General features: G+C 40.3%; 1 protein-coding gene across 1 annotated transcript in view; it reads right to left on the bottom strand.

Moving 5' to 3' along the window:
• Positions 1-23,947, bottom strand: part of ADCY1 (adenylate cyclase 1) — a 128,076-nt gene extending 104,129 nt beyond the window's left edge. Inside the window, exons 1-3 of the mRNA XM_026843560.1 lie at positions 23,879-23,947; positions 23,469-23,618; positions 2,529-2,647 (exon numbers count right to left, since the gene is read on the bottom strand). Of these exons, the coding sequence (XP_026699361.1) occupies positions 2,529-2,647; positions 23,469-23,618; positions 23,879-23,947 (338 nt within the window). The remainder of the gene's footprint in view (positions 1-2,528; positions 2,648-23,468; positions 23,619-23,878) is intronic.
• Between the last annotated feature and the right edge of the window lie 453 nt (positions 23,948-24,400).

The raw sequence follows: 24,400 nt of genomic DNA on the forward strand, positions 1-24,400 counted from the left end.
GGAGTGGAAATTGCATGCCTACTTCCTCCTGCCTATCCTTTCTGGAGGACAATGTTCTGACACTTCCAGGTATTTGCTAGGAGAAAAAGAAAGCATTGCTATAAAGAAAGGTAAACGTGCAGCTTATTTTCTTATTTTCCACTGTGTATCTTTGGGGTTAAAAACTCCAGGAATTTAGAACTATATAGGGGCTTTTTGTTTGTTTGTTTTAATAGTGGTGCTTTACAGAAGCTTGGTGGGATGAGGGCAAGTCATGATAATATGGGAGTGATCTCTTAGGTCCTTCTGGTATAGCAATGAACTGCCACTACTCAAAAGAAAAAGAATTGTTTCCATCTCCTTAAAAAGGTAAAGCACACATATTATTGGCACTGACCATCAGCAGCACATCCCTCCACACTCGTGTCAGGGTCACACCTGCAGGGGCTTCCCCCTGTATCGTTCAGATCTACAGACTCACACAGCTCCTGGGGTGAAACCCTAGTGTACCAGGACCTGCTAGCAACAGCTTGCTGGGTATTTACTGGGACACTATTCCTCCCCCCTTCTTATTTTCATATGATAGTTGCATTACTGAAATAAAAGGTAATACAGTTTCTTATAGTACAGATGGGGAGGGGAGGTCTCCTGTTTCCAGTTCTCTTCCCTTTAACATTAAAATGAGACCATCTTACTTTGCCTCCATTTGCCCCAAACTACTCTCTTAATGTCAGAGAATTAATTCACCTCTCCAGACAGGATACTCAGGTTCAAAATCTTTTATGAACTCCACATTGAAGCAGTGAGTAAGCCACAGCAGCCCTAGTGGTTATGTGAAACACCATTTAATATAGAAAATAAAACAGATCTCAGCACAGGAGAGGACTCAGAAGCACCATAATCAACCAGTTCAGCTGCAAAACAGTGCTGTTTAAGACTACCCACACTGTAACAAGTGCAGAGACCTGTGACCCATACACAGTATAAATATACTGATGAGGGTATAACTGTCACTGGCTTGCCTTGAACTTGTATGTAAGTGTACTAACAGTATATATACACAGGTGTATTTCACAGCACTGTGATGGCATAACTAGACACAATTTTTTATAAGTATATAAGCAATGTGATCACCAACGAGACAAAGATAGTAGAAGGCACCCAAGCAGCAAAAATCTGGCAGGCAGCATACAAGGTAGGCGCAAGTGGCTGCAAATAGACAGAACATCATCCAATGATGAAAGATTGGCCAGAAAAAGAAAACAAGACAAATGGTGTTGGTGGGAGGCAACAGCATAAAAGCACGAGATGTAAACGAGAAAAAACAGAGAAGGAGCAAGACAACTTTGATCTTGAATTTGCTCCTTCAGGAGCTCTCAAGACTGACTTTGGCAATTGAGAACCATCAAAGACTAACAAACAATGCTAACTTTGCAACATCAGCTCTGGGGTACTGTACACTTGAAGCTAACTTTAAATTGATTGTTAAAGACCAAGACTTTTGTATAGATAGTGATGAGAACAACATTTTATGTAAGATTTAACCATTAGCAAGAAGTGAGCTGCTAATGAATAAATTCAGTAATGTTTAATTCTACAGTGTAAAACTGACCTAATTTGTCTGTGTTTGTCTTTGAAACACTCTGATCACAGCCATCTCTGATTCCCTTACTGACATAAATGCTTTTAGTTGCAACAGTTTACTCACTAGGAAATGGTCCTCACAAATATTAGTCTTAGCTCAATGGGAGACAGACTGAACCCCAGAATGAATTTACCAGTGGATGAGGGAGAGAAGGAGGTGCTAAGGAAGTTTACTCCTTTGCCACATGAGTATGTGGTGCAAATCAACACAGTTCTGCAGCATCACTTACTAAACCTGAACCTTGGCTAGTGCAAGGATGGCACCAAGTAAACCTCTTTGACATTTTTTTTGGTCTGGAAACAAGGCACTTGAAGGAAAAGTAGCTAGAGGCAGTATGGGACAACAGCACCAATCAAATAAGGCCTTTAAGGAGTTTGGGGTGACAGGGAAGAACAGCAAATGAGAAGGCACTTTATCAACAACCATAATAAATGAGGGCACTTGCACAACAGTCATTTACTGAACAAGATCAAGAAGTAGAATTGAGCTCATATGACAGGGACAAATGCACATTTTTTTAAGCTTACAACACACTTTCTTTCTGTATTTCCCTGCTATTACCCAGAAAATTTATTGCATTAAAAGTAATGCATCTTACTGTCAGGAAAATAAAAATGTGTAAAAGTTACCATGCAAAATAAATACTCCTATTCACCCAAAATGTAATACTTGTTTGAAAAAAGTTGTCTACCTCCCAGTGCTACTACTCTAAGCCATTTATTGATTCACCATTATCTTCTGAGAAGATGATTAAGTCTCCCCAGTGCACCCATTCTCCCCCTCTGCATAGATGACAAATCTTCACTGTACTGCTTGGGTTTTTTTCTCCATGCAATTGCATGTCACTGTATTTCTACTGAATATTCTCTGCTTTAAATTATTTCACAGGCTACATCAATCCTACCTAACATTGTCATGTCTTTGAATGTAAATCTTGTGGAAAATCCTTTCGGGAGGCTTCAGGAAATCTTCCTTCATTTCCATTGCAACATTCCTGGGCAAAAGACTCATCAAGAGACGTTCCTAAAAGAAAACGTAAACAACATCAATTTTGTGATATAGTGTGTGACCATTACTCAAAAGTTTTAAACAAGCAAATTTTTTTTTTTTTTTTTTTTTTCTGTAGTCTGCTTCCTGAGAATTTCTGCTGCATAAATAATACAAACCATTTCTCTCAAACTTCTGCAAACTGTGTGGGTGTCTTTTTTAAAGTCTTCTGCACTAAAAAATTAAAAATTAAAAAAAAAACACCCAACCTATACAAAAGCAGGTAATTGTTCATGATTTTCATTAACATCACAGTACTAATAATAACAACTTACTTTATTGTTAGTAGCATTTATCTGTCTAGGAAAGACTTCCCAGGATCATTTGCTATCCTTTTGTGTGTCCTATTTCTGATCTAATGAAAGTGTTACATTAGAAGGACTATGACTGCTGGTTATTAAGCAGCAAGTCTGGATGATAGATTTATCCACTGTCTGAATTGGTGAAACAGTAATAAATGTATAGTTTTAATGGCATCTTATCCAGTGTGGCAATGTGTGTTCCAGCCACATCAGTAATGGAATGCATGAGTACAAGTCCCTGATTAAACCCATATCTTCTTACTATATCCACAGAGAGATTTTTAGCATGGGTCACTGACATGCACAAAAAGATTCTCTAACGGTCCTTTTGGATCTTGTTAGTATTGACTATAAAGCCCTAGGTAGTTTTTCCACATATTCTGGCCCATTCACAGGCACCACCTGGAGAACTTGTAGCAGGTGTTAGGTGTTTTAAAGTGACCTTAGCTATCTACTTAAGTTTTTGTTTTCACACAGAAAACACTCGTCACTTAAAATGTAGTTCCAAGCTTATCCATCAGACCTGCTAGCTTCAGCCATGGCAACAGTCTGAATGAATTCACATAACCACATCCAATCTGATTGAGGAATCCCAGGTTCCAGAGAACACAAGGAAAGGCTGGAGCAAGGAAGATGTACCCTTGGTGGAAGAGGATCTGGTCAGGGAATACTTAAGCAAACTGGACATACATACATGGGCCCTGATGGGATGCACCCACAAGCACTGGGGGAGCTTGCAGTTGTCATTGGAAGGCCACTCTCTATAATCTTTGATCAAATATGGTGGCTGGGAGAAATGCCTGAAGACTGGAGGAAAGAAAATGTTACTTTTATCTTCAAGAAGGGCAAGAAGGAGGACCAGGCAACTACAGGCCAGTCAGTTTCACCTTGGGCCCTGGAAGATAGAGCAGTTCATCCTGGAAACCAGGGTGGTTGGACTAGACAGACTCCAGAGTTCCTCTCCTACTTCAACTCTTCTGTGATTCTGTTATCTAATGATGGAGAACCACCGTAATGGCAGCTGTGAGACATCACAGAAGCATAGATCTTGGCCAAAACACATCTGCCTTTTATTTAAATGATATTAAATACATAAGGAGCAGCAATTAACACTGAGAAGAGCATATGCGCACAGACAAGCGCTTTGTGTTGCTCACATGCATACACTCACTAGCCAAACCCACCAAATAATACTCAGAGGGTTTCTAATGTTACAGTTTCTTCTGGAAAAAGACACATTGAATATTTAGGTCACCAAGGAATAAGTTAAACTTTGCCGAACTGCCCTGATACTTACTTTAGACTAAAGGTCTTCATATGTTTGTGGCAGTTCATGTGGACTTGAAGCTAAGGATCATTAACTATTTCCTATTGTTCTTATATGTATAATAATGTAAATGTATAACGTATAATATAATAATAATAATGATGTAAAGAGCATGATGGAATTAAATATTTGTTCACAGTTTATGCATATATCCATTTCAGATTAACCAAACAGTTTCACATCTTGGTAGAAAATGGTTAATTACTACAGTTTTTATTTAATAAGTATGCTTATATCTCTGCAGCAGAATTATATTCGGGTATCCCAAAATTTGGGTTAAAATCCAAAACAAATAGTTTTGTCCACAGTGGATCTTATGAAGCTCTGTTGCCCACTACTTGTGTCTTGCAGTTGAATTACTGTTTTAACTGAAATATACTAAGGTTGTAAAATGAGCTGACCATATTAGACAATAGAGAATCCACACAAGAGAGAAGTTTGGACTGATGTTTAAATTCTCTGGTATTTAAGGTGAAAAGGATGCTGAAAATCCGTAAGTATTGTTCTGGATGCCAATTTTATGATGGCATAGACAAATGTTCACTCTAGCTTCTCTTTAAGCGAGCATAATTATATAACATCTTTGTCATTTTGCTGAAATGGATAAATGAATTCCAAAGCTATGGAGGAAGAGTGGGGCTTCAGCTTCTGTTTCCTAGGAAGTCAGACTAAAACAAACAGCCAAACAAAAATTATACTGACAGACTCCTACAGAGACCATTGCTGACTGAATAGTTCTACAGCCTGTAAATACAATTACAAGATGTGAATAAAAACCTCATAGATAATTTCTGCAGTGCACATCGAGTAGCACAGAAGCCAGGGAAGTAATAACAATCATTACGGTGAAGGTAGCATTGAGAGCTGCAGGATGCAGCACTTGACAGCATTGAAACCTGCAGATGTCCAATGCATTAAGGGAGGTTACAAAACTGGTGGTTCCTATACACGTTAGCTTGACTATTACAAGACCCGAAGGGAGCTTATGAAAAAAAAAAAAAAAAAAAAAAAAAAAAAGATACATTACTGAGAAAGAATTGTAGTCTTTACAAAGACTGTTAGCAGCCTCAGACTCATTGAGTGAGGAAAGACTCAATCATGGCTTTCTCAAAAGGCAGACACTGCTGACCTTTCAGGTCAAGAAGGGAAGTAGCACCATGGCTGTAAATAATTGTCACTGGAGGACAGTCTGGAAAATGTAAGAAACAGCTCCACAGTGGAAAGTATCAAAGGACTGAAAATGATTGAAAGACAGCATCTAGCTCTCTAGAAAAAATATAAAAGAAGTCTCTTATTTTGAGCAAAATCTCATCTGTCAAGCAAAGCGGTATCGCCCTTCATGTCAGCCTAAGGAATGCGCAAGGACTCATAGGTTTGGAGCTGCAAGAGTGAATTCATGCATGCCAAATACAGCCATTGGAATGTTTGGGAAAGGGCTCCACCTGGATTTCTATTCAACAAGTCCTACTATCGTTGTCTGGTTTGGTTTTGGGTTTTTTTGGTTTTTTTTATCATTTGCTCCTGTATGGCTGATCTGATTATAAAAATAATCTGAAAACCAGACTAAAAGGAAAACTAGATGTGCATGGCTGCATAGTGCATAGGATGGAACAAGTGACAGCTCCGAAGCAAGGCTGGTCACATTTGTGGTGACATTCATGCATGAGTGGTTGTTGTCTCTGAAGGGGATGGGTAAGTGACAAAAAACCTGAAAGACTGAGACAGGGAGCACTAATCAATTAGCAACAACTTTGACTAAAAGAAAACAACAGTCATGCTGCAGATCTTATTGGTGACATGATGTTGTATTGAGGTAGCCTCAACATGTGGCATATTCAAAACTACAGGGCCTAGTAGAGAGAAAAATGTTTCCACATCACCTTTCTCACTGATCCACAATGCTCTTTAGGCTTATTATAGCTGATTTCTACTCAGAAAATTACATCTTGGCCCTATGACCAACTTACGCTATTTTAGTAATTTGTACTCTCTTCTTCTGCTGTAAATCTTCACTCAGCATTAATATGGCCTGAAGTGAAATCATATGCTGAAAAAAAAGATTATTTTCGGAGATTTTGCATTCCCTGCACAAATCTCACTAAGAAAAGAAAATGAGAGATAAGGACCTATGCCTCCTTCATTCACAGCATTTTTCATTAAATTTCTATTTTAAATTGCCAGTCCTAGCCTGGAATTTGGAATGCCAAACTGGACTGGCTCTGCTACTGTCTTATCCTCACTAATGGAAATTTCTGCACTTTTAAAGAAGGCTTAATTAATTTTGAAAAGGACACTCAATTTAGAAAAAACATCCAGATTTCTTTCTCCCAAAGCAATGAAGCATTGGTATAAATAAGAGAAGGAACAAACATTCATTTGACTCCAAGGCAAGTCAAAATGCTCATACCAAGCCAATTAGGAATCACTCAGTATTACCTTGGCACTATTCAACAACTAGCACCATTATACACATGACAAAGAAGGAAAATATGCAAAGGCAGAGAAATGGCAAAAAAAAAAAAAAGTTTCCCATTGTTAATAGCCAGAAACATCCTGTATTACTACTTGTTGTTTGGAACATTCTCAATCCTAATCGCAAGTACATCTCCTGTACTGCAATTCTCAGTCTGGGTTGGACCTGGGGAAAAACTTTAATAGTCTTGCAGTTATTCAAGACTTGGCTAGACAAAGCCACAGCTGACCAGATCTGGTGATGCTGGCAGTCCTTCTTTAAGGGGGTGGTTGGACTGGATGATTTTCAGAGGTCCCTTCTTGACCAATGTGTACCAAGGGGCACAACAGCACAACACTCAGGAGTGGAGGGTGCCTGTGGCATCCTGGGGAGGCCTGAAGCCATCCTGCCACCTTAGCACACATGAGTGTAGTTTCTGTAATAGCTGTGGAGCTTAAGGCTCAGCACCCTCTAGCAGTAGTTTTATTCCTGAGAGAGGAAGCGTAAAGAAGCAAGCAGACCACAGAGACTGTTTAAGCAACAGTTTCCATTGTCTGCACATTCTATTCTGCCCCAATGGTCTCTTCGACTTTGCTCAATTTGGAGACTTCTCAGCACAACTCCCTCTCCCATTGTTGTCCCTGGCCTGGACAGTTTCTCCCACCTGCACCCCAGCTCTGCTTTTAAGGGAGTCTCCAGTACATGTTCCTAATACGTTTCTTGCGCCTGTCTCCAAATGAAGATGCCCAACCGCTCTGATTTTGAAAATAATTGTCTTTCTTCTTTTACTGCTTCTTCCAAACGGTTATGACTTTCTCTAAGTCCCTTTGAAATTTTCACCTTGATTTATAATCATTTCATGCAGCTCCCCAAATAATACTATCCAGTCCAATACCATATTCTATTCCTATTGTACAAAATGATTTATTTTGACATATGTATGGGAAATGACTGTGATACATTTTAAAATTCCTTCAGCAAGTTGTAAATCATTTATGAATCCACTCTCCCTTCATCAGAAAAGAAGGCTGAAATGCAGAAAAATGTCTTAATGCTCCCTTTCTTTCCCATTGCCTGCTGTGCAGTTGGATGACCCCTCATAACTTTCTACCCATAAACTGGATGTACTTGCTGTGGTTCTCCATGCTAAATTGTATTCCTGTAGATTATCATATGAGATAAATAGAAAAAAAATGGAAATATTACTTATAGTCAGTGCAGACTATCACAGAAAACAGTTGCCATTTTTTCTAAGATACAGAAAAGAAGCAACCAGAGGAACTGTAGCACTGCCTAAAAGCTGCCGGCCCTCATGTTTCTCCGGTTCTTTGAATCTCGTTTCTCCTTGTCTTCTCGTGCTACTGTATATGCACATCTAGTGGAATTCATTTTGAGAATGAAGTTGCAGTCTGGACCTGCTGAAGGGCTGTGCAGAAAAATTTACTGCTTTGCACGTCTTTCAATCCCATGAGAACAGGACTGTAATAGATGCAACTCAGTCTCTTTTAGTCAGCTTCGTTGGGTTCCTCTTGAACTGCTGCTTACAGCCAGCCTGCTGGCACTGCTGCCTGCACCCTCTAGGGAGCCTGGCCCTGATGCCTGCCTTGCCAGACAGCTCTGTCTCATGAAGCTTGCTCAAAATGGGACTCAGAAGTTCCCAAACTCATGCTGGGGAAAGCAGTAACTCTGGATGGCACTCCAGATCCTGGTCCTTTCTCACACTTCCTGGCACTGAACCACATAATTCAGGATAGACTGCATGTTCACAGTCCACTGCTTTCTGCATTTCCATTTGGGACTTTAAAAGAAAGAAAAAAGAAGCATGTAACAAAACCAGGTTTGACACCTTTGTTTCCTGGCTGATAAAATATGAATATTTTTGTTTGTTATAGTAACACTCCAGCAATAATGACAAATAGGAAAAGGAGCTCACAAAAGAAAGGAGCATTTTGATCATCTACTCTGCAAGGTTTTTTACAATACAAACCATGAAATCTAATCCACCAATTTTTGCAGTCCACCACAGATCTTCTTTTGTTATTGATATACTTAAATGGAAAGTGCCACCATATTTGAAAAACTTTTTTTTCCCAGAGAAGACAAGCATCAGACATGCATATAAAATATTAATAAGACTGTTTCAAAGTCTACTTATCTATATAATTCTGAGATTCAGCTTCTACTTAGTCAGCAGGGACTCCAAAATACATCCTAAATATTACCACCTGCTACCTAATTATACCTTGATAAGTTCACTCTTGCATAATTTTAAAAGCTACTACTTAGTGAGTTTATGGTCTCTGTCATCCCTGTTTCACACTGCACAGCCATTTTACTTCCCTGTAAGGAAAACAAAAAAATGAGAGATAAAAGAAGCCTAGTGCAATGCATAGAAGAAAACTCTGTGTAAAAATACTAGGATTCATTTATAGTTCCTGTAAGCTGGAAAATAACGACAGCAGATTTCATTAGTGAATTATTTTAAATTTAACTATGCTATGTCCTTTCTTCCAACAAAGTACAAGCAAAAGCACCGTTAAAGATGGTGATTTTTTAAAAGCCACAAGGTGGCAATGTTTCAGAACGTTCCTGAGATTTCCTGAAAAACTATATAAATCATTATTACAATCATAATCATAAAAGATCATCCATAAAGCTGCCATCTAATACACAGATTTTGAGTAGTAAGAGGATGGCTAACAACATACAGTTATGATAGATGATCAGTATACTATGTATGAACTGCAAGATGGATTCAGGATGAGTAGACCTGCGCCAGACCAATCTGACATCTTTTTATGGTTAACTGTTTATTTTTATTTCAATCAAGGAAAGGCAGAATATATCTTTGGCATAGTGTTTTTGAAGCATTGATAGGTTCCACATGGAAGATTATTAGTTACAATGAAAAAGGTAAGACTTTGTGAGAGTTAGGGGACGGTGAAGTCTTGGCTAAAACAGAGAGAGCAATGGGCAGCATGGACTGCAGAAGCATTGGGCTGGATATAAAGCTTGGACATAAAGAGGCCATAAAACTGCTCAAAGGTGCGAAGTTCACAGGACAGCATACAAGAAGTGGAATGATAAGAATGAAAAATACCTCAGCAGTACATTGTGCCTTTTAGGTACCAACCACAAAAGCACACGAGGTAAGATGAGTTGGAAACTACTGCATGTCAAAAAGCCCCAGATACTCACTGACCACTGAATAACTATGGAGTATTTATGTGACGCTACCCTAGAAAGGCAAGTGTGATTCCAGAATGGACTGGAAGATTGCTAGTAGGATAACTTACGATCAGCTCCATAAATCTTGTTCAAAAAGGAACAAGAACAGAGAAAGGCTACGAGGATAAACAAGGAAACTAGAAGTATAAAAAAAAAATAGCCTGTTTTCCTGGATGCCCTCATATCTGTTAAATCAGAATGCTCTAGAAATATATCAGTCGGGATTAATCTTCAGGAAGGCAAGCTAACAGCAATGACACCATATACAAACTGACAATGAATAAATGACTGCAGCATCAGCCTAGCATTAATCTTTTCACTTTCACCCTATATCCTTAGTATTCACTGTCTCTGAAACCTAACTCGCAAAATTCAATGTATCAATAAAACCATCACAGAAAACTTGACAAGAAGAAGATGGTACTAATTTCAGCTCATGGAAATCTTCCTACTAGAAGCAAACTTGAGCAAGAAGAAGCTAAATTCATGCAATCAAATGGTGCCTTTATAATTAAGACATCTTTATTTGCCTCACTATAGGGAAGGCAAGTAGTCATACAGATACAAATCAGACCATTCTCTAGAGCAGGCAACTTGGAACCCTCCTTATGTTTGGCAGGGAAGAAGGAAGAGCATTTCTGCAGTACGTTGCTAGGGACAGGTATTTCTCAACTCCACCAGTGATTATCTCTTCAAAGTGGCCCCTTCAAATTAGGTGTGGAACACCACACTGTGTCTTCTGCTCGGTGAAGGCAGAAACAGACGGAGAAAAACAAGGAAAGGCAAGGCAAAAACAAAGCAAAGACAAAAGTTTGTCTTTCTGCAGTGAGCGTGGGGAAGTAAAACAGAGGTCTGAAAACTTCCCTAAGGTGCAACCACCAGTGACAAACTGATCAGCAATTATGGAATCATATCCTCAAAACACACATTTCAAATATACTCCAACTCAGAGATCTTCTTGTGAGGAACTGGAGTTAGGAGGTAAAGCATATAGTATCAACACAAACTACTTATTTTGGTCTTGGTCACTGTTCTGTTCAAAAGATGTATGGGTCAGCAAAGACATGCTACCAACCATAGAAACACTTAGAGAAGCTAGTGGGTATGGGAAGAGTGCAATACAGTATACTTAAAAATATCTGCTAGTAAACCAAAAAATAAGTCAAATGGGAGTTTTTAAAGCTTTTCTTATTTATTTATTAAATGTTAGTTTAATAAATGTCCTTGTTTCTATCAGTAGGATTTTAATAAGTGGGTTCTTGAGGGTATATTAATGACGATGAAACTTTTTTTGGCACAGATTAGCCACCAAACATACCATTCTAAATCTTCCTATGTGAAAAGAAAACATATTTCCCATTCTCTTGCAGAGTCAGGAGGGCCATGTTTCACCTTTCAGTGAAATGATCCCCTCATAGCACTGTCACTAAGCATATGTGTTGAGTATGTATGTTAAAACCAAAAAGACACACTTAAAGCACAAGTTCCAAAATTTAATTTCTTTATAAAGAACCTTTTCTGATTCAAACAAAGAGAAGCCTTAAAAAGGATCAGAGAGAGTACCAATTATCTACCAATGATCAGAGGGAGCACAGAAGTGCTACTGCAGTTCCTAGGCAGACCTGCAGCTGAGATATGTGAGCTCAGGTTTGAAAGTGACTGAAGTGCTTCACAGAGAGATGTGTTCCACCATGAACAAGCCTGTCGTATATATCTCTCTCTTTGTTTCTTCTGAAGATGCTAGGAAGATTGCATCACAAGCTTCAGTGATGCTACCCCCTTCCAGGGTAAATGGAAGAGCAGACACAACTTCACTGGCTTACCCCTGCTGTATTAAGTTTCCTCTACAGTTACAGGTTCACCTCTTTCCAGTCCACAACCATGTCTGGTTTGTTCTACCAATGTAACACCACATACTTGTGCTGGGCACATACGTACCCCTCAGGAAGTGAAAGCCATAGAGCTCAACTTAAGTAATGTAGATGCATACCCCTCTTCTGCCCTCACTAATCCTCCAGTTGCCAGATAGCAGGATTTTGTTCAAAGAACATGCTCAAGGTGTACTGGGACTGTGGCACTCTGCTTTTCCTCTGCCCCATGAGATAGGACATCCTCCCTCACCGCACTCCTTCTCCAAAAACCAGGTATCTCCACCAACTCCACATCGATATGTGGCAAACCTGTCATGGTCTGCTCTGGCACTTTGCTGAAAAATGGGGTCAGCATAGGGGAGAGGGGGGAGGAAGGCCACAGATGGCTCCAGTCCTCTTTCCTCACTGCTGGAGCAGACATACTATGAAGCTGAGGGTCCGCAACGGGAGAAGAATGGGAGGAACATTAAGGGCACACTGCTGCACTAGTACTGGTGCTTCTCAACATTGCTATTGTCTGATACAGCATATATTCGAGCTGCAGTAGCCACTCAGTACATGCCCTTTCTTATTACAGATTTTTGCTGGTGGCAGAACAAGCAAGAACAGTAAAAATAAACTTTGATTGCTAGTAATAGAGATGGAGCTCAGTAGTGGGTGTAAGCAGACGAAGGATTTTTAACAAACCAGGAATCTGAAGTCAAAAGCAATAATTTTAGAAACCAAATAAAACAAATTAAGTGGTAAGCAGTTAGCGTTTCAAAAACCACAGATGCCTTTAGTATAGCACTATGAAAGCAAATTACAGTGCAAAACAATAAAATTAAATAGAAGCCCAAATCTCCAGAGACTGAGAATACTTTCCTTTGAAAAACCTAGAATTTTTCTAATCTAGATTAGAAAAACCTAAAAGCCTTTGTCCTTTGCTACTTGTCCTCATTTTGTCTCCACAGAGCAGGGAAGTAAGCCTCAGCAGAAAATCTCATTGCCTTCCAAAGAGGAAAAATAAGGACCAACCACAAACATACTAGGGAAGCAATAAGTGTATTCAGTCACTTAAAATAACAAGTGTGACTCAGATTTAGCTCATTATTACCTTGTCAGACTGGGAAATTTCTAATCAAATATGCCTAAAGGGAAGCTAAATTCCAAATGAAATCAGTTTATATCAAAGAGGTAATGGGAAACAGAAACCTTGGAAAGAATTTAAATTACAAGACAGACAGAAGTTCACTCTAAAACAGCAATCCTGAAAAAAAAAAAAAAAAAGAAAAAAAAAAGAAAAAAAGTACCTTCCAATGTATTTTTTTGCCCGTTAATGGGATGCAGTCTAGCTCTTTTCCTTCAGAGATGGTTGACCAAAAGGAACAGGCAAAACATCAATGAGAGCACATGTGGGCAAACAACAAAAGCAAAGTGCCCAGCTATCCTGATCATGGAGATAATCCACATTTAAGCAGTAACATAACAACTCAGGAACCATTTGGCAAACTGCACATGTGGCTAGGCAGCAGCTGTAATGTGAAGCACTGTGGCAGAGCTGCTGGTCTGGGGTGGAACCATCTTCTGTTTGAAGAGTGGCATGGGAAAAGTTGTGTCAAGATTGTGTTAAAGCTTTAGTTTGCTTTTTGTTATAGTTAAGACACTTCTAAAAGTGAAAACAATGTGGACAACAATAAAAATACATGTAAGAGAACTTTCCTGATGACATTTTTAAAGCTCCCTATAAATTCCTGCTGCTGAAGGAAGAAGATCAGGAATGACTCCTCAGGTTGCATTACTTTATACTGTGGCATCCTACTACAATACATAAAAGTATTGCATGAGTGTCCACATAGCATTGATGTCAGGGATATTGTTGTAAACTTAGAAATCAGCCATAAGAAAGTACATTTGAAATATTTGTATTAATATTTCACTCATGGATCTGATGCACTATACCTATGACAATTCGCCTTAGCAACTCTCATCCGCTTTGTTATCCATGTTATCAATTGAAAACTGTATGGTTGTGTATTTTTAATCATCTAATGACAGCTTTGTGTGATCTTATTTGTCCCTTTTCCTCCATTCTCTCTAATGGAAAATACACAGAGCACGTATGAAAAATAAACTAAAAAATTCACAGAGTAAGACGACACCAGGATATCTGAAGCAGAACATATTCGAAATTTCCCAATATTTAGAATCGCAGAATCACAGAATGGTTTAGGTTGGAAGGGACTTTAAAAATCAACTAGTCCCAACCCCCCTGCCATGGGCAGGGACACCTTCCACTAGCCCAGGTTGCTCAAAGCCCCGTCCAACCTGGCCTTGAACACTGCCAGGGAGGGGGCAGCCACAGCCTCTCTAGGCAACCTGTGCCAGTGTCTCACCACCCTCACAGTAAAGAATTTATTCCCAGTATCTAATCTAAATCTTCCCTCTTTCAGTTTAAAACCATTACCTTGTCCTATCACTACACTCCCTGATAAAGAGTCCCTCCCCATCATTCCTGTAGGCCTTTCTTTAAGTACTGGAAGGATTTATTCTCTAGGCTGAACAAAACAATTTATTTCAAAACTCCTAATAGCTGAAGTATCTACAGGTTTTAGAATGATATAACTACTATTTGTTAACTTATCTGTTTACGTTTGTCTACTTTACTCAGTGGAAGCCAGCATTCATTACAATATATAAGAGTTTAACTCAGATGACATGACTTTATGTCATACATACATTTATAAGAAAAAACAAACTGCAACAAGCAGGAGTCCAAGGCATCCCCCTGTTAGATTGAGTATAAGTGACTACATAGACTTATACTAAAAAGCAAAGTTCATATGCCTTATTCAGTTTCCACAGTTCACACTTTGTGTCAAAAAATGAAATGGCTGATAACAGATTTAACTGACATACTTACAAACATCAGAAAGCTTTCAGGGGGTGAAATAAAGTTAAACCAAATTGCTATAGTACTGATCTGGCCTGCTGTTGTAAGTGTGGCTTTTTAAGGGCTTTTATAGATTTTTCTATAATACCATATGTTACATTTTGCAAATTAAAGGCATGTGGTAGAGTAATACAATTACATTGCAATTAAAATATATATACTTTGTATGATTTACAACTGTATGTTTTTTCTTGTGTGTCAGTTTTACATTTGAAGTCCAGTTGCAAGGAACCTCTCATCATACTGCTGTGTAGCCCTAAGCTTAGGTGTCCCCCTGTAACCACTCCCGGGGAAGAAACTCACCTCATCTCCAGCAAGGTATTCAGGATAGAAAGAGTGAACTACGCTTGTATGTGTCTATTACTACTAAGGATTACTGCCTATAGGTTAAAAGGTTAGATTACAAGCCTCACTTTTACTTGGACAGAGGTAGGCAAGAGGAATTCCAATGATACGCCAAACAACACAGCTTCTGGCACTAGCTGCATTCAGATGAGATGTTTATTCTGCTTAAAAAGAGGTGCAATAGAGCTGTAAAATCACATTTGTTTGTTTGCTATACCCTGCTTTGCAAGGGGTAACCAGCAGTTCCTAATGGCTTCAGGTTGAAGCTGAAGCCTTCTACCTGGAGGTATGCGTTTAACCCTCAGATTTATTATTTGCTCTATGACGGACAGACACACGCATGACTATTGCAGGACTGAGGACTAACAGTTGCTAGTCCGTGGAAAGCTTCTGGGCAGTTATTGCTGTGTGTGAGAGAAATGTGCCTCTGCAACTCCTTTTACCAGAGAAAGGTGGAAGATGGACCAGGGTGCCACATAGCAGGATAAAGACAGACAAGAGTTCATCTCTGCTCTGTTTAAGGATCTAAGCAGCAAAAGGTGGCAAACAAAGCAGGGAGCAGGACAAGTTCCCATCTCTGCTGCTGCTGCTCCCTTGACTAAGAGGTGTTTGCTAGCCAACCTTCACAAGTGGGCATAAAGCCCAGCAGTTCAAACTGAGCGCCTGAAATTTTAACACTCCTTATTTTCTCTTTTCCCTGATCCTAGAAAAGAGAACATAAATTTTTGAAGGTGGACTTCTCTGTGTAAGGTTGTGCTTCAATGACACAATAAATCCAATTTTAAGCCTCCTTGTAACATAGAATACAGTGCTTATGTGGTACAGTTTTACCCTGTCAAATTAGTTAGTCCATCTACATTTTTCAAAGATTGCACTGGCTAGCTTTTGCAGAGGATCAGGTATCATCTCTCGCCCTGTAATTTGTGTAAAATCAGGATCACCTCCCTGTTGCACACTAGATAATTTGACAAGAACATGTTTTTGTGCCCACACATGATCTAAATGAAATTTTTGCTGCAGGGCGATTTGCTGATGTGCAGAGCCAGTATGAATGATTATGGAAACAGGGCCCATGTTTTAATGATAAATTTCTTATTTTCTTCTGCACTGCAATGAAAAAAAAGATGCAAAATTCTGAGAATAAACAGTATGGGAAACATGAGGAGATTCTGATTATGCATTGATAAGCAAGCTGTCAGGCACCCTGGAAATTAACTTCTGCCTGAGGCTGTGCAAATAACTAATTTTTCAGTTTGGTTGCTGAATTGGAAGAAAAAAAACCCAGCAACCTGTTCTCCATTACCAGAATGAAAGTCCAACATGGTTTGCTTTATTCAAACACAATGTTCTGTGTTTCCCTTTCTTTTATAAATGCTTGAAATTAAACATAACAGACAAAACCACTGGAGGGTTGCTGTGGGTGTCATCTTTTACCCAAAGGTACAGGAGATAGTACATCTATCAGAAATGTGTAACATCTAGATTAAATTGTTTTGAAGGGGGAACTGAACCCAGCAGGAAATTTGAACCCAAGATGCAGTTCAAAGTATTCTACACTGAGAGTCATGGTATCTTTTGCTGACACTGTTTCATTTTTCATGAATAGTTATTAAACAAGTCTCTGATTCAGTGATGTCCCAGTTACTATCGCAATGTTAAGGATATTGCCCTAAAATGCAGCAGACAGGTGGAATCCTTATGCATATACACACTGACGTTTGTACGCACAATTCAGCATTGCAGAAAGAGAATTTATCTAGCTTTGAATGATATGGTGAACATGTACGGACGCACTGCACAGCAGCACCGAGGTGCTAATTTCCCAGAACCAGCATTACTGCAGTACTAGCAAAGGGAAGGACCCTACCTCTCAGCAAAACTAATTAGACTACCTAGAGTGCCATGCTTCTGGCCCTGAAGCTAGACACAGAGCTGGCTGTCTCAGCCCAGTGCTTCCTAACTCCCTGTAGTTTTTAGTGCTTCCTTCAGCTTCTTGTGCTAAAGTCCTCAATAAACTTAAACTTCATGAATTGCATTGAAGTACACAACTATTTAATGAAAAATATAAATTTCTCCAGTCCCAATGGTTTGACAAACAAAATGTGAGTTCCCAAATAGTTTTTAAAATGGCCAATCCCCCATTCTGGAGACTTTGCTATTCTCCAGTTGTTTTCCCACCATTGTGTTCTAATTGTGAGCAAGTACAAAAGTAATATTTAGGAGGGAAGGAAAGATCTAAACAAGTTGCTTGAAAGATGGTCTTTATTTTGCAAACATATTTGCATGTACTTATGATATTAAAAACCAGTCAAGATATCTAGGCTGGTTTTGTGGGCTTTCGAGGTTTGCATGAAGTCAATTTTTTCACCTTTCCTCATATAAAAACAACATGTACTTTTCACATCAGCCTGTGCTGCAGCAAGTGTATTTCACTAATGGAAATGATACTCTTTATGTCCAAATCCAGTGCATGAATATGCATAAAAATATGCTTATTGTCGGAGGGGAAAAAAACCTATGAGTAAGACTTGTTACAGAGTTGGCAAAGATTGGAGTAGGAAATAGCTTTCATACATCAGAAGACTAAACAGGCTACAGTTCTTCAGCTTGGAAAGAGATGAGCAGAGTTATGACAGAAGTCTACAGTGTTTTAAGTGGCATGGAACAGGTTACTGTAGAATGATTGCTCATAATTTAACAGAAAACAAGAGCTGGAGAGCACCCAATCAAGTCATCAGACAACAAGTCTATGATAAATAAAAGTTCTTTTTCACAGAGCATATAATTAGAGTGAAATTCACTATCACAAAACTATGGAGTAGAAAAAAACATACACACGCTGACAGACTAGAAGAATGGAAAATGGGAGTCTACAGGCCTTTAAACACAGTGGTCCAGTTGCACTTCAAATTAAGATGGCCTCAGAATCACAATGCTATCACTTCCTTGGGGCACAGCACCATTTCGGGAGCTGTCATGCTGGGACTTAATACATGGTGAGCCACAACTTCCTTACTGGTTTCCCCTCTGAATCAGACAGCAAGCAGTCTCAATCAGCAGCAGGTTACTTTCTCTCTACACTGAACATATGCTCCATTCTGCATCCCTGCTTGCTCCTCTCTTGCTCAGTTGGGAAGGGGTGAACCACTGGCTGGAGTCTGCTCTCCAGATCCATAAGGACGTCTAACACTAGGAGTCCTCCAGGGAGCAAGGTAACAATGCCTTACCTGATGTATGGGCAAAGGATGATCTGGAATTAATTAAATGAACACAGAGAGATGGTGCAGTGGAAGTGAAGATGAAGTGCCCAAGTGCTCTGACTGAGCAGGAACAGAACGAGTGCAGTTCCAGAGAACAGGACCCAGCTCACAATATTTATTCCTAACTGCTTGCTCTGCAGAGGATGGTCTTGCTGCTGAGATTTATAGACAATGAGAGAAGAAGCTTATGCCAAGTGAATGACTATAATTATTCACTCATGGTCTAAAGCTTATTTGGTTCTTGGCCTTCACTTCTGGTGTTACTCTTAAATTGCAATGTAACAAACGTAACAAACGGATGATGAACACAAAGCCAAAACAGAACAAAACTTCCCCACACCAAAATAAAAAATAACATTATCACAATACTGAAACAGAATCCATGCAATTCCATCCCTCATCCTTCATCACAATTACAACAGAAATTCCCATGATTATTCCACCAGCAAAATTCAGTTCATGTTCTGACCATCACCTCTCACAATTACTATCCTTTTCTCACATTCCTCTGCACCACCTTGGGCACCAGAAAGAACTGCGGTGGTTTGAGCGCAGAGGGCAATTGAGCACCACACAGCTGCTCACTCAACCCTTATCCCTCAGGAATGGGAAGGAAGATATAAAGCAAAAGGCTCAGGAACTGTGATAAGGATAGGGAGGGATGACTCACCCACTATGGTCACAGGCAAAAAAGACAGACTTATTAGGGAAGAAAAAAGAACATCAATTTAATTCAAGCACTAACAACAAAACTTAACAGACAGAGTAGGACAGTGAGAAGTATAATCACATCTTAAAAACACCTTCCTTCCACCCTTCCCTTCTTCCCAGTCTCAGCTTTGTTCCTGATTTCTCTACCTTCTTTCCCCCAGCAGTGCAGGGAGCAGAGAATGGGGGGTGCAGTCAGTCCTGCCTCTCCTTCCTTCTAAGGGTGGGAGGACTTCTTGCATTCTTGCCCTGCTCCAGCATGGGGTCCGTCTCATGGGAGACAGACCTCCACAAAATTTCTCAAACATGAGTCCTTCCCACAGGCTTCAGCTTTTCCTGAACTACTCCAGCATGGGTCACCCCCACAGTTGCAGTCCTCCCAGCACCAAACTACAAACTTATTCCCGCAGAGTCCCAGCCTTCTTCAGGCACAGTCACTTGCTCCAGCGTGGGGTCCTCAATGGACTGCAGGTCAGCATCTGCTCCACCGGTGACCTACAAGGGTGCAGGGGCACAGCCTGCCCTCTCACCACAGGCTGCAAGGGGGTCTGCTTCAGTGCACCTCCCCTCCTCCTCCTTGTTTTTTCTTCCACTGACCTCAGTGTTTGCATAGGTATCACCCTCACAACTCCTCCTCACCACTCCAACTGTGGCATGTGCACCCACCCAATGAAAATAGGGCTTCTTAGCTGCTGAAGCGTAGCAGCTCCTGACTGCCTTTGTTCTTGGGGCTTCATGGTAGTTGAGGCCTTTGGCCAATGGGAGCCGCTGTTGATTACAGGTCAGATTTGGCCTGAGTATAAATGGAATTCCCTGGGGAGCCATTTTAGAGCTCAATCCTTGGAGGAGTACACTGCAGTTGAGGACTCTCCTGTTGGGTCAGGACGCTGCCAAAGGAAACTCCTCGAGGGGCCTTGGGTCAAAGATGCTGCCTTGAGCAAGTCCTCCAGGTTGAGAGCTCTCACTTGTCAGGTGAGTGATAAAGTGTTTTGGGTTGTCATTAGACCCTTGGGAGTGGTGCTTTGTTCTGTGTTTTGGGTTGTCATTAAACCCTAGGAAGTTGTTCTGTTCTCCTCTCACAGACATTCAAACCTGTAGCTTGTGGAGGGCTAGTTAACTGTATTAATAATACATTTTTAATTTTTGGTGGTTGCTTGTTTATTTGAGAGCCTCTGTGACACCAAGTCCTCCTCCCAGGTTCTCCTTCTTAAATATGATATCACAGAGGCACCATTGCTAATTGTCTTGGTGTTGGCCAAAGGCCAAGGGTCTGACTTGGAGCTGGGGGAGCTTTGAGAAAATTCTCACAGGGGCCATCCCCTGCAGCCCCCTCCCCTGCTACACACACAAACCCAACACATGCCACCATCAAGGACAGCTATTTGTTGTGACCAGAAAGAACAGATAACACAGTTAACATTAAACTGAATTTTAAAATAAATGAAGACTATCTGCTCCCCTTCTACCCAGAAACACTTTCAAAGCCTACTTGCAAACTACTGCATATCAACACACTGGAGGGAAGGGATGTGCCATCCAGAGGAACCTTGACAGGCTCAAGAGGTGGACCCGTGCAAACCTCATGAAGTTCAACAAGGCCAAGTGCAAGGTCCTGCAAATGGGTTGGCGCAATCCCAGGCACAAATACAGGTTTGGCGATGAGTGAATTGAGAGCAGCCCTGCAAAGAGGGACTTCTGGGTGTTGGTGGATGGAAAACTGACTATGAGCCAGCAATGTGCACTGGCAGCCCAGAAAGCCAACTGTATCCTGGGCTGCATCAAGAGGAGTGTGGCCAGCAAGTGCAGGGAGGTGATTCTCCCCCTCTACTCTGCTCTCGTGAGACCCCACCTGGAGTGCTGTGTCTAGTTCTGGGACCCTCAACAGAAGAAGGTCATAGACATGCTCAAGAGGGTCCAAAGGAGGCCATGAGGATGATCAGGGAGATGAAGTTTCCCTGATGAGGACAGGCTGAGAGAGTTGGGGTTCAGCCTGGAGAAGAGAAGGTTCTGGGGAGACCTTATAGCGGCCTTCCAGTACTTAAAGGGGGCTACAGGAGAGATGGGGAGGGACTCTTAACCAGGCAGTGTGGTGATAGGACGAGGGGTAACAGTTTTAAACTGAAAGAGGGAAGATTTAGATTAGCTATAAGGAAGAAATTCTTTACTGTGAGGGTGGTGAGGCCCTGGCACAGGTTGCACAGAGAAGCTGTGGCTGCCCCCTCCCTGGCAGTGTTCAGGGCCAGGCTGGACGGGGCTTTGAGCAACCTGGGCTAGTGGAAGGTGTCCCTGCCCATGGCAGGGGGGGTGGAGCTTGATGATCTTTAAGGTCCCTTCCAATGCAAACCATTCTGTGATTCTATGACTCCAAAAATGCTACAACACAAGATCTTTGCTCTTGTATGTTAAAAATAGATTTATCAAAATTATCATGTGGGACTGTTACTACAAATGTGTCCCATATGAGTAGAATCACTGTAAGTAGGAAATGGAGGAAGAAATCTCACAGTTTGAGCTGTGGTATCTGTCTCACACAGTCAACACTTTAACTCCAGAGCCTTTGTATGTTTAAAAGCCAAGAACATGTTCTTTCCCATTAGAGACTTTCACAGAAATACCAGGGAAAGATTTTAACATTTTGGATTACAATTCTCAATGTAAAAGGTCTACAGTATTTAGGTCAGAGCACTTGAATGAGACAAGAGGGTCCGATGAAAAAATTCAGTCCTTTTTAACATGTAACATTGGTACTTCAGGGAATAAAAATACAGGAACGATCACAAAAATTGAACTAGGTCAGCAACATCTCTTTTCCTCTCAAACACTCATGAGTGTTGCCAGCTGGAAACTTGGGCTACATTATGTCACAGCAACCACAGAATAATTTTGTATCCTGTAATCATGTCTTAACTCTCAGCCTGGTGTTAGAGGTATTCTAATGTAGTGTGAGAGCAGCCACAGAGAGTATTTTGGTGGTGCTTTTGACAGCTAATTAGCATATTTCACTACTGTATTGAGTTTTACACTGTGTTGCATAAAGTTAATTTCACAAGTGTAGGAGAAAAGTATATTCTCCTCACTGACCTGTATATTGCATTGAAACATTTGCAGGGTTCTCTTGGTATATTATCAACAATACTTATGTGTAATATTTTTGCCTTCTTGTTTTTCTGTATGCATGGATAATATATAAAATAAGAGAGATTTTTAACATGCTAACTAGAGAGTAGCAAAATTTACTAAACAAAACTAAACTAGAGAGCTAACAAAAATCAGTATTATTTTCATGTTGGATCCCAGAAGTGAGTTTTCAAAGGCAGAAATGGCAGGGTTGCCTAAATCCCATAGAAATTCACTTATGGCACATTTATGCCTTTGAAAATCTGCAGCTTTGGAGTACAAAAGTCCGGAATCAAACCTGAAGGCTTTGATCCTAATTCCATTTTTACACAGCCAGCAAAGATATGCAGTTGTTCAAAGAAGACATCTACTTATTATAGAGTATGTTCAGGTCATAAAAATGCATTCACTCAATTCATAACAGAAAGTACTTAAGGACCTGTGTTATTTCACACGTAGGAATAGACTTGCCAGAGAAATTGCAGGTGAAGGGAAGTAAAAGTGTGCAAGGTACACAAGGTTTGAGGACCCTGGCATCTCATATATCAAGGTTTGAGTACCACTTAAGTCCTTTAGTGTGGCCCTCTATTATAACCTAGACAGAAAGAAAAATTTAGTCCAAACCTTACAGATGAACATAGTAGGTTTAATATTCAGATCTGTGAGTAACAACAGCAAGCTCCACAATATATCAGTTTTTCTCATTGTTTCCAAATCTGCTTGGAAGATTGATTGATAAAATTGTGTGAAATAAACCATCAAAGTACTATGGTGGCTCTTTGGAAAAGGAATAGAGTGTTATCACAGTTATTCATGTATATCAGGATAGTCCCCTCTCCCCAAAATGTTGACTTCTTTTTATAGGTGTCATGAATGCAAACAGGTTATAGCACACACAGCCAGAAGTATTCACAGATTATTTAGCACCCACCAAAAAACATCCATGCAGAAAACCCCCCAGGTTCTTATATTGTAATAGCATATTAGCTTTGCCTCAGCCCTAAAATACATCTCCTCTAGTGCTAGAGCTGACAGTAGCTGTAGGGTCAGCCTGCACCTTCTGTGTGTGCTGCAGAAGAAGAATGAAGAGTGTGTATGCCCAGGGGAGGAAGAGCTGAAGCAGGTGGGGGGAGGCAGCACCCTTCCTTCACAATGGAAATGCACACGCTTAGCATCAAAGTCCTGACCTGTGGTTCACATAACTACAATCACCTCAGAAGAAACAGACGAAAAGATATAAGGCTTAGAAACTGACCTGTTTTTCATTTTCATCCTCCAGCCTCAGCCTGTCCTCAATGCAGTTCCTGGCCTGTAGGAATGCCTTCCTCTGAGCCCTTTCTGTCAAAATCCTCACAAAGACCCCATACAAATTTACACTGACAAAAAGGATTGCATTGGCCACAAGCTGTAAGAAAGAAAGAAAGAAAAAGAAATGAATATTTTAAAATACAGATGTTTATTTTACATTTCTACTCAGCAAAAGTTAAAAAAAAGAAAAAAAAAAAAAAAGCACTCTTTAAAAAATCTGCCTCACTAGCCATGTCACTGATACTCCTTCCCACAATCCAACTGCAGTGAAACAATTACAGCAGCTATACCACAAGTCCAGGCAATCAGTACTGCATAATACAGAACTTTGCATCTGCTGAAGTTAATTTCTCTTACGATGATCTGTAATTTATCACTTTCATTCAGCTTCAGTTCTTTCATCAGCCCATTGGCAGATCTGTCCATCTAATAAGGAGAGTATCTTCAGCATTTGTTCAGTTGCGAGATGCCTGGAAGACTGAAATTATTTTCCTGTCTCTTTGTAAAGTAAGGATGTTGTTGTCCATTTTTTTATAGTTGAGAAGCAAGGCACTGACGAAATCTGTACCTAAATCAAAATGTGTGCCTAGGTACCCCAAGCTTTCATATTGTGCAGCCTGCACTTGGAAAATCTGCTTCTCTTCCCATATCTATACTGTTAGCAACCACACTGTATTGTCTGAGAAATCATTCAAAATATTGCTGATGCTATCCTGCAGCAGCAGACCTCTCAGAAGGTGCTGAGGGCTTTCAAATGATGGCCCTTGACACAAACCAAGCCTCACCACAGTGCTATAAGCAGCTTTGATGAAGGACACATAAATGACCCAATTGCCCTTCTGGGTTTTTAAAATGTTTTTACAATACATGATAAAGTTA

Source organism: Athene cunicularia, assembly GCF_003259725.1.
Source record: "Athene cunicularia isolate RWA chromosome 2 unlocalized genomic scaffold, athCun1 chr2_part1, whole genome shotgun sequence".
Taxonomy (NCBI): domain Eukaryota; kingdom Metazoa; phylum Chordata; class Aves; order Strigiformes; family Strigidae; genus Athene; species Athene cunicularia.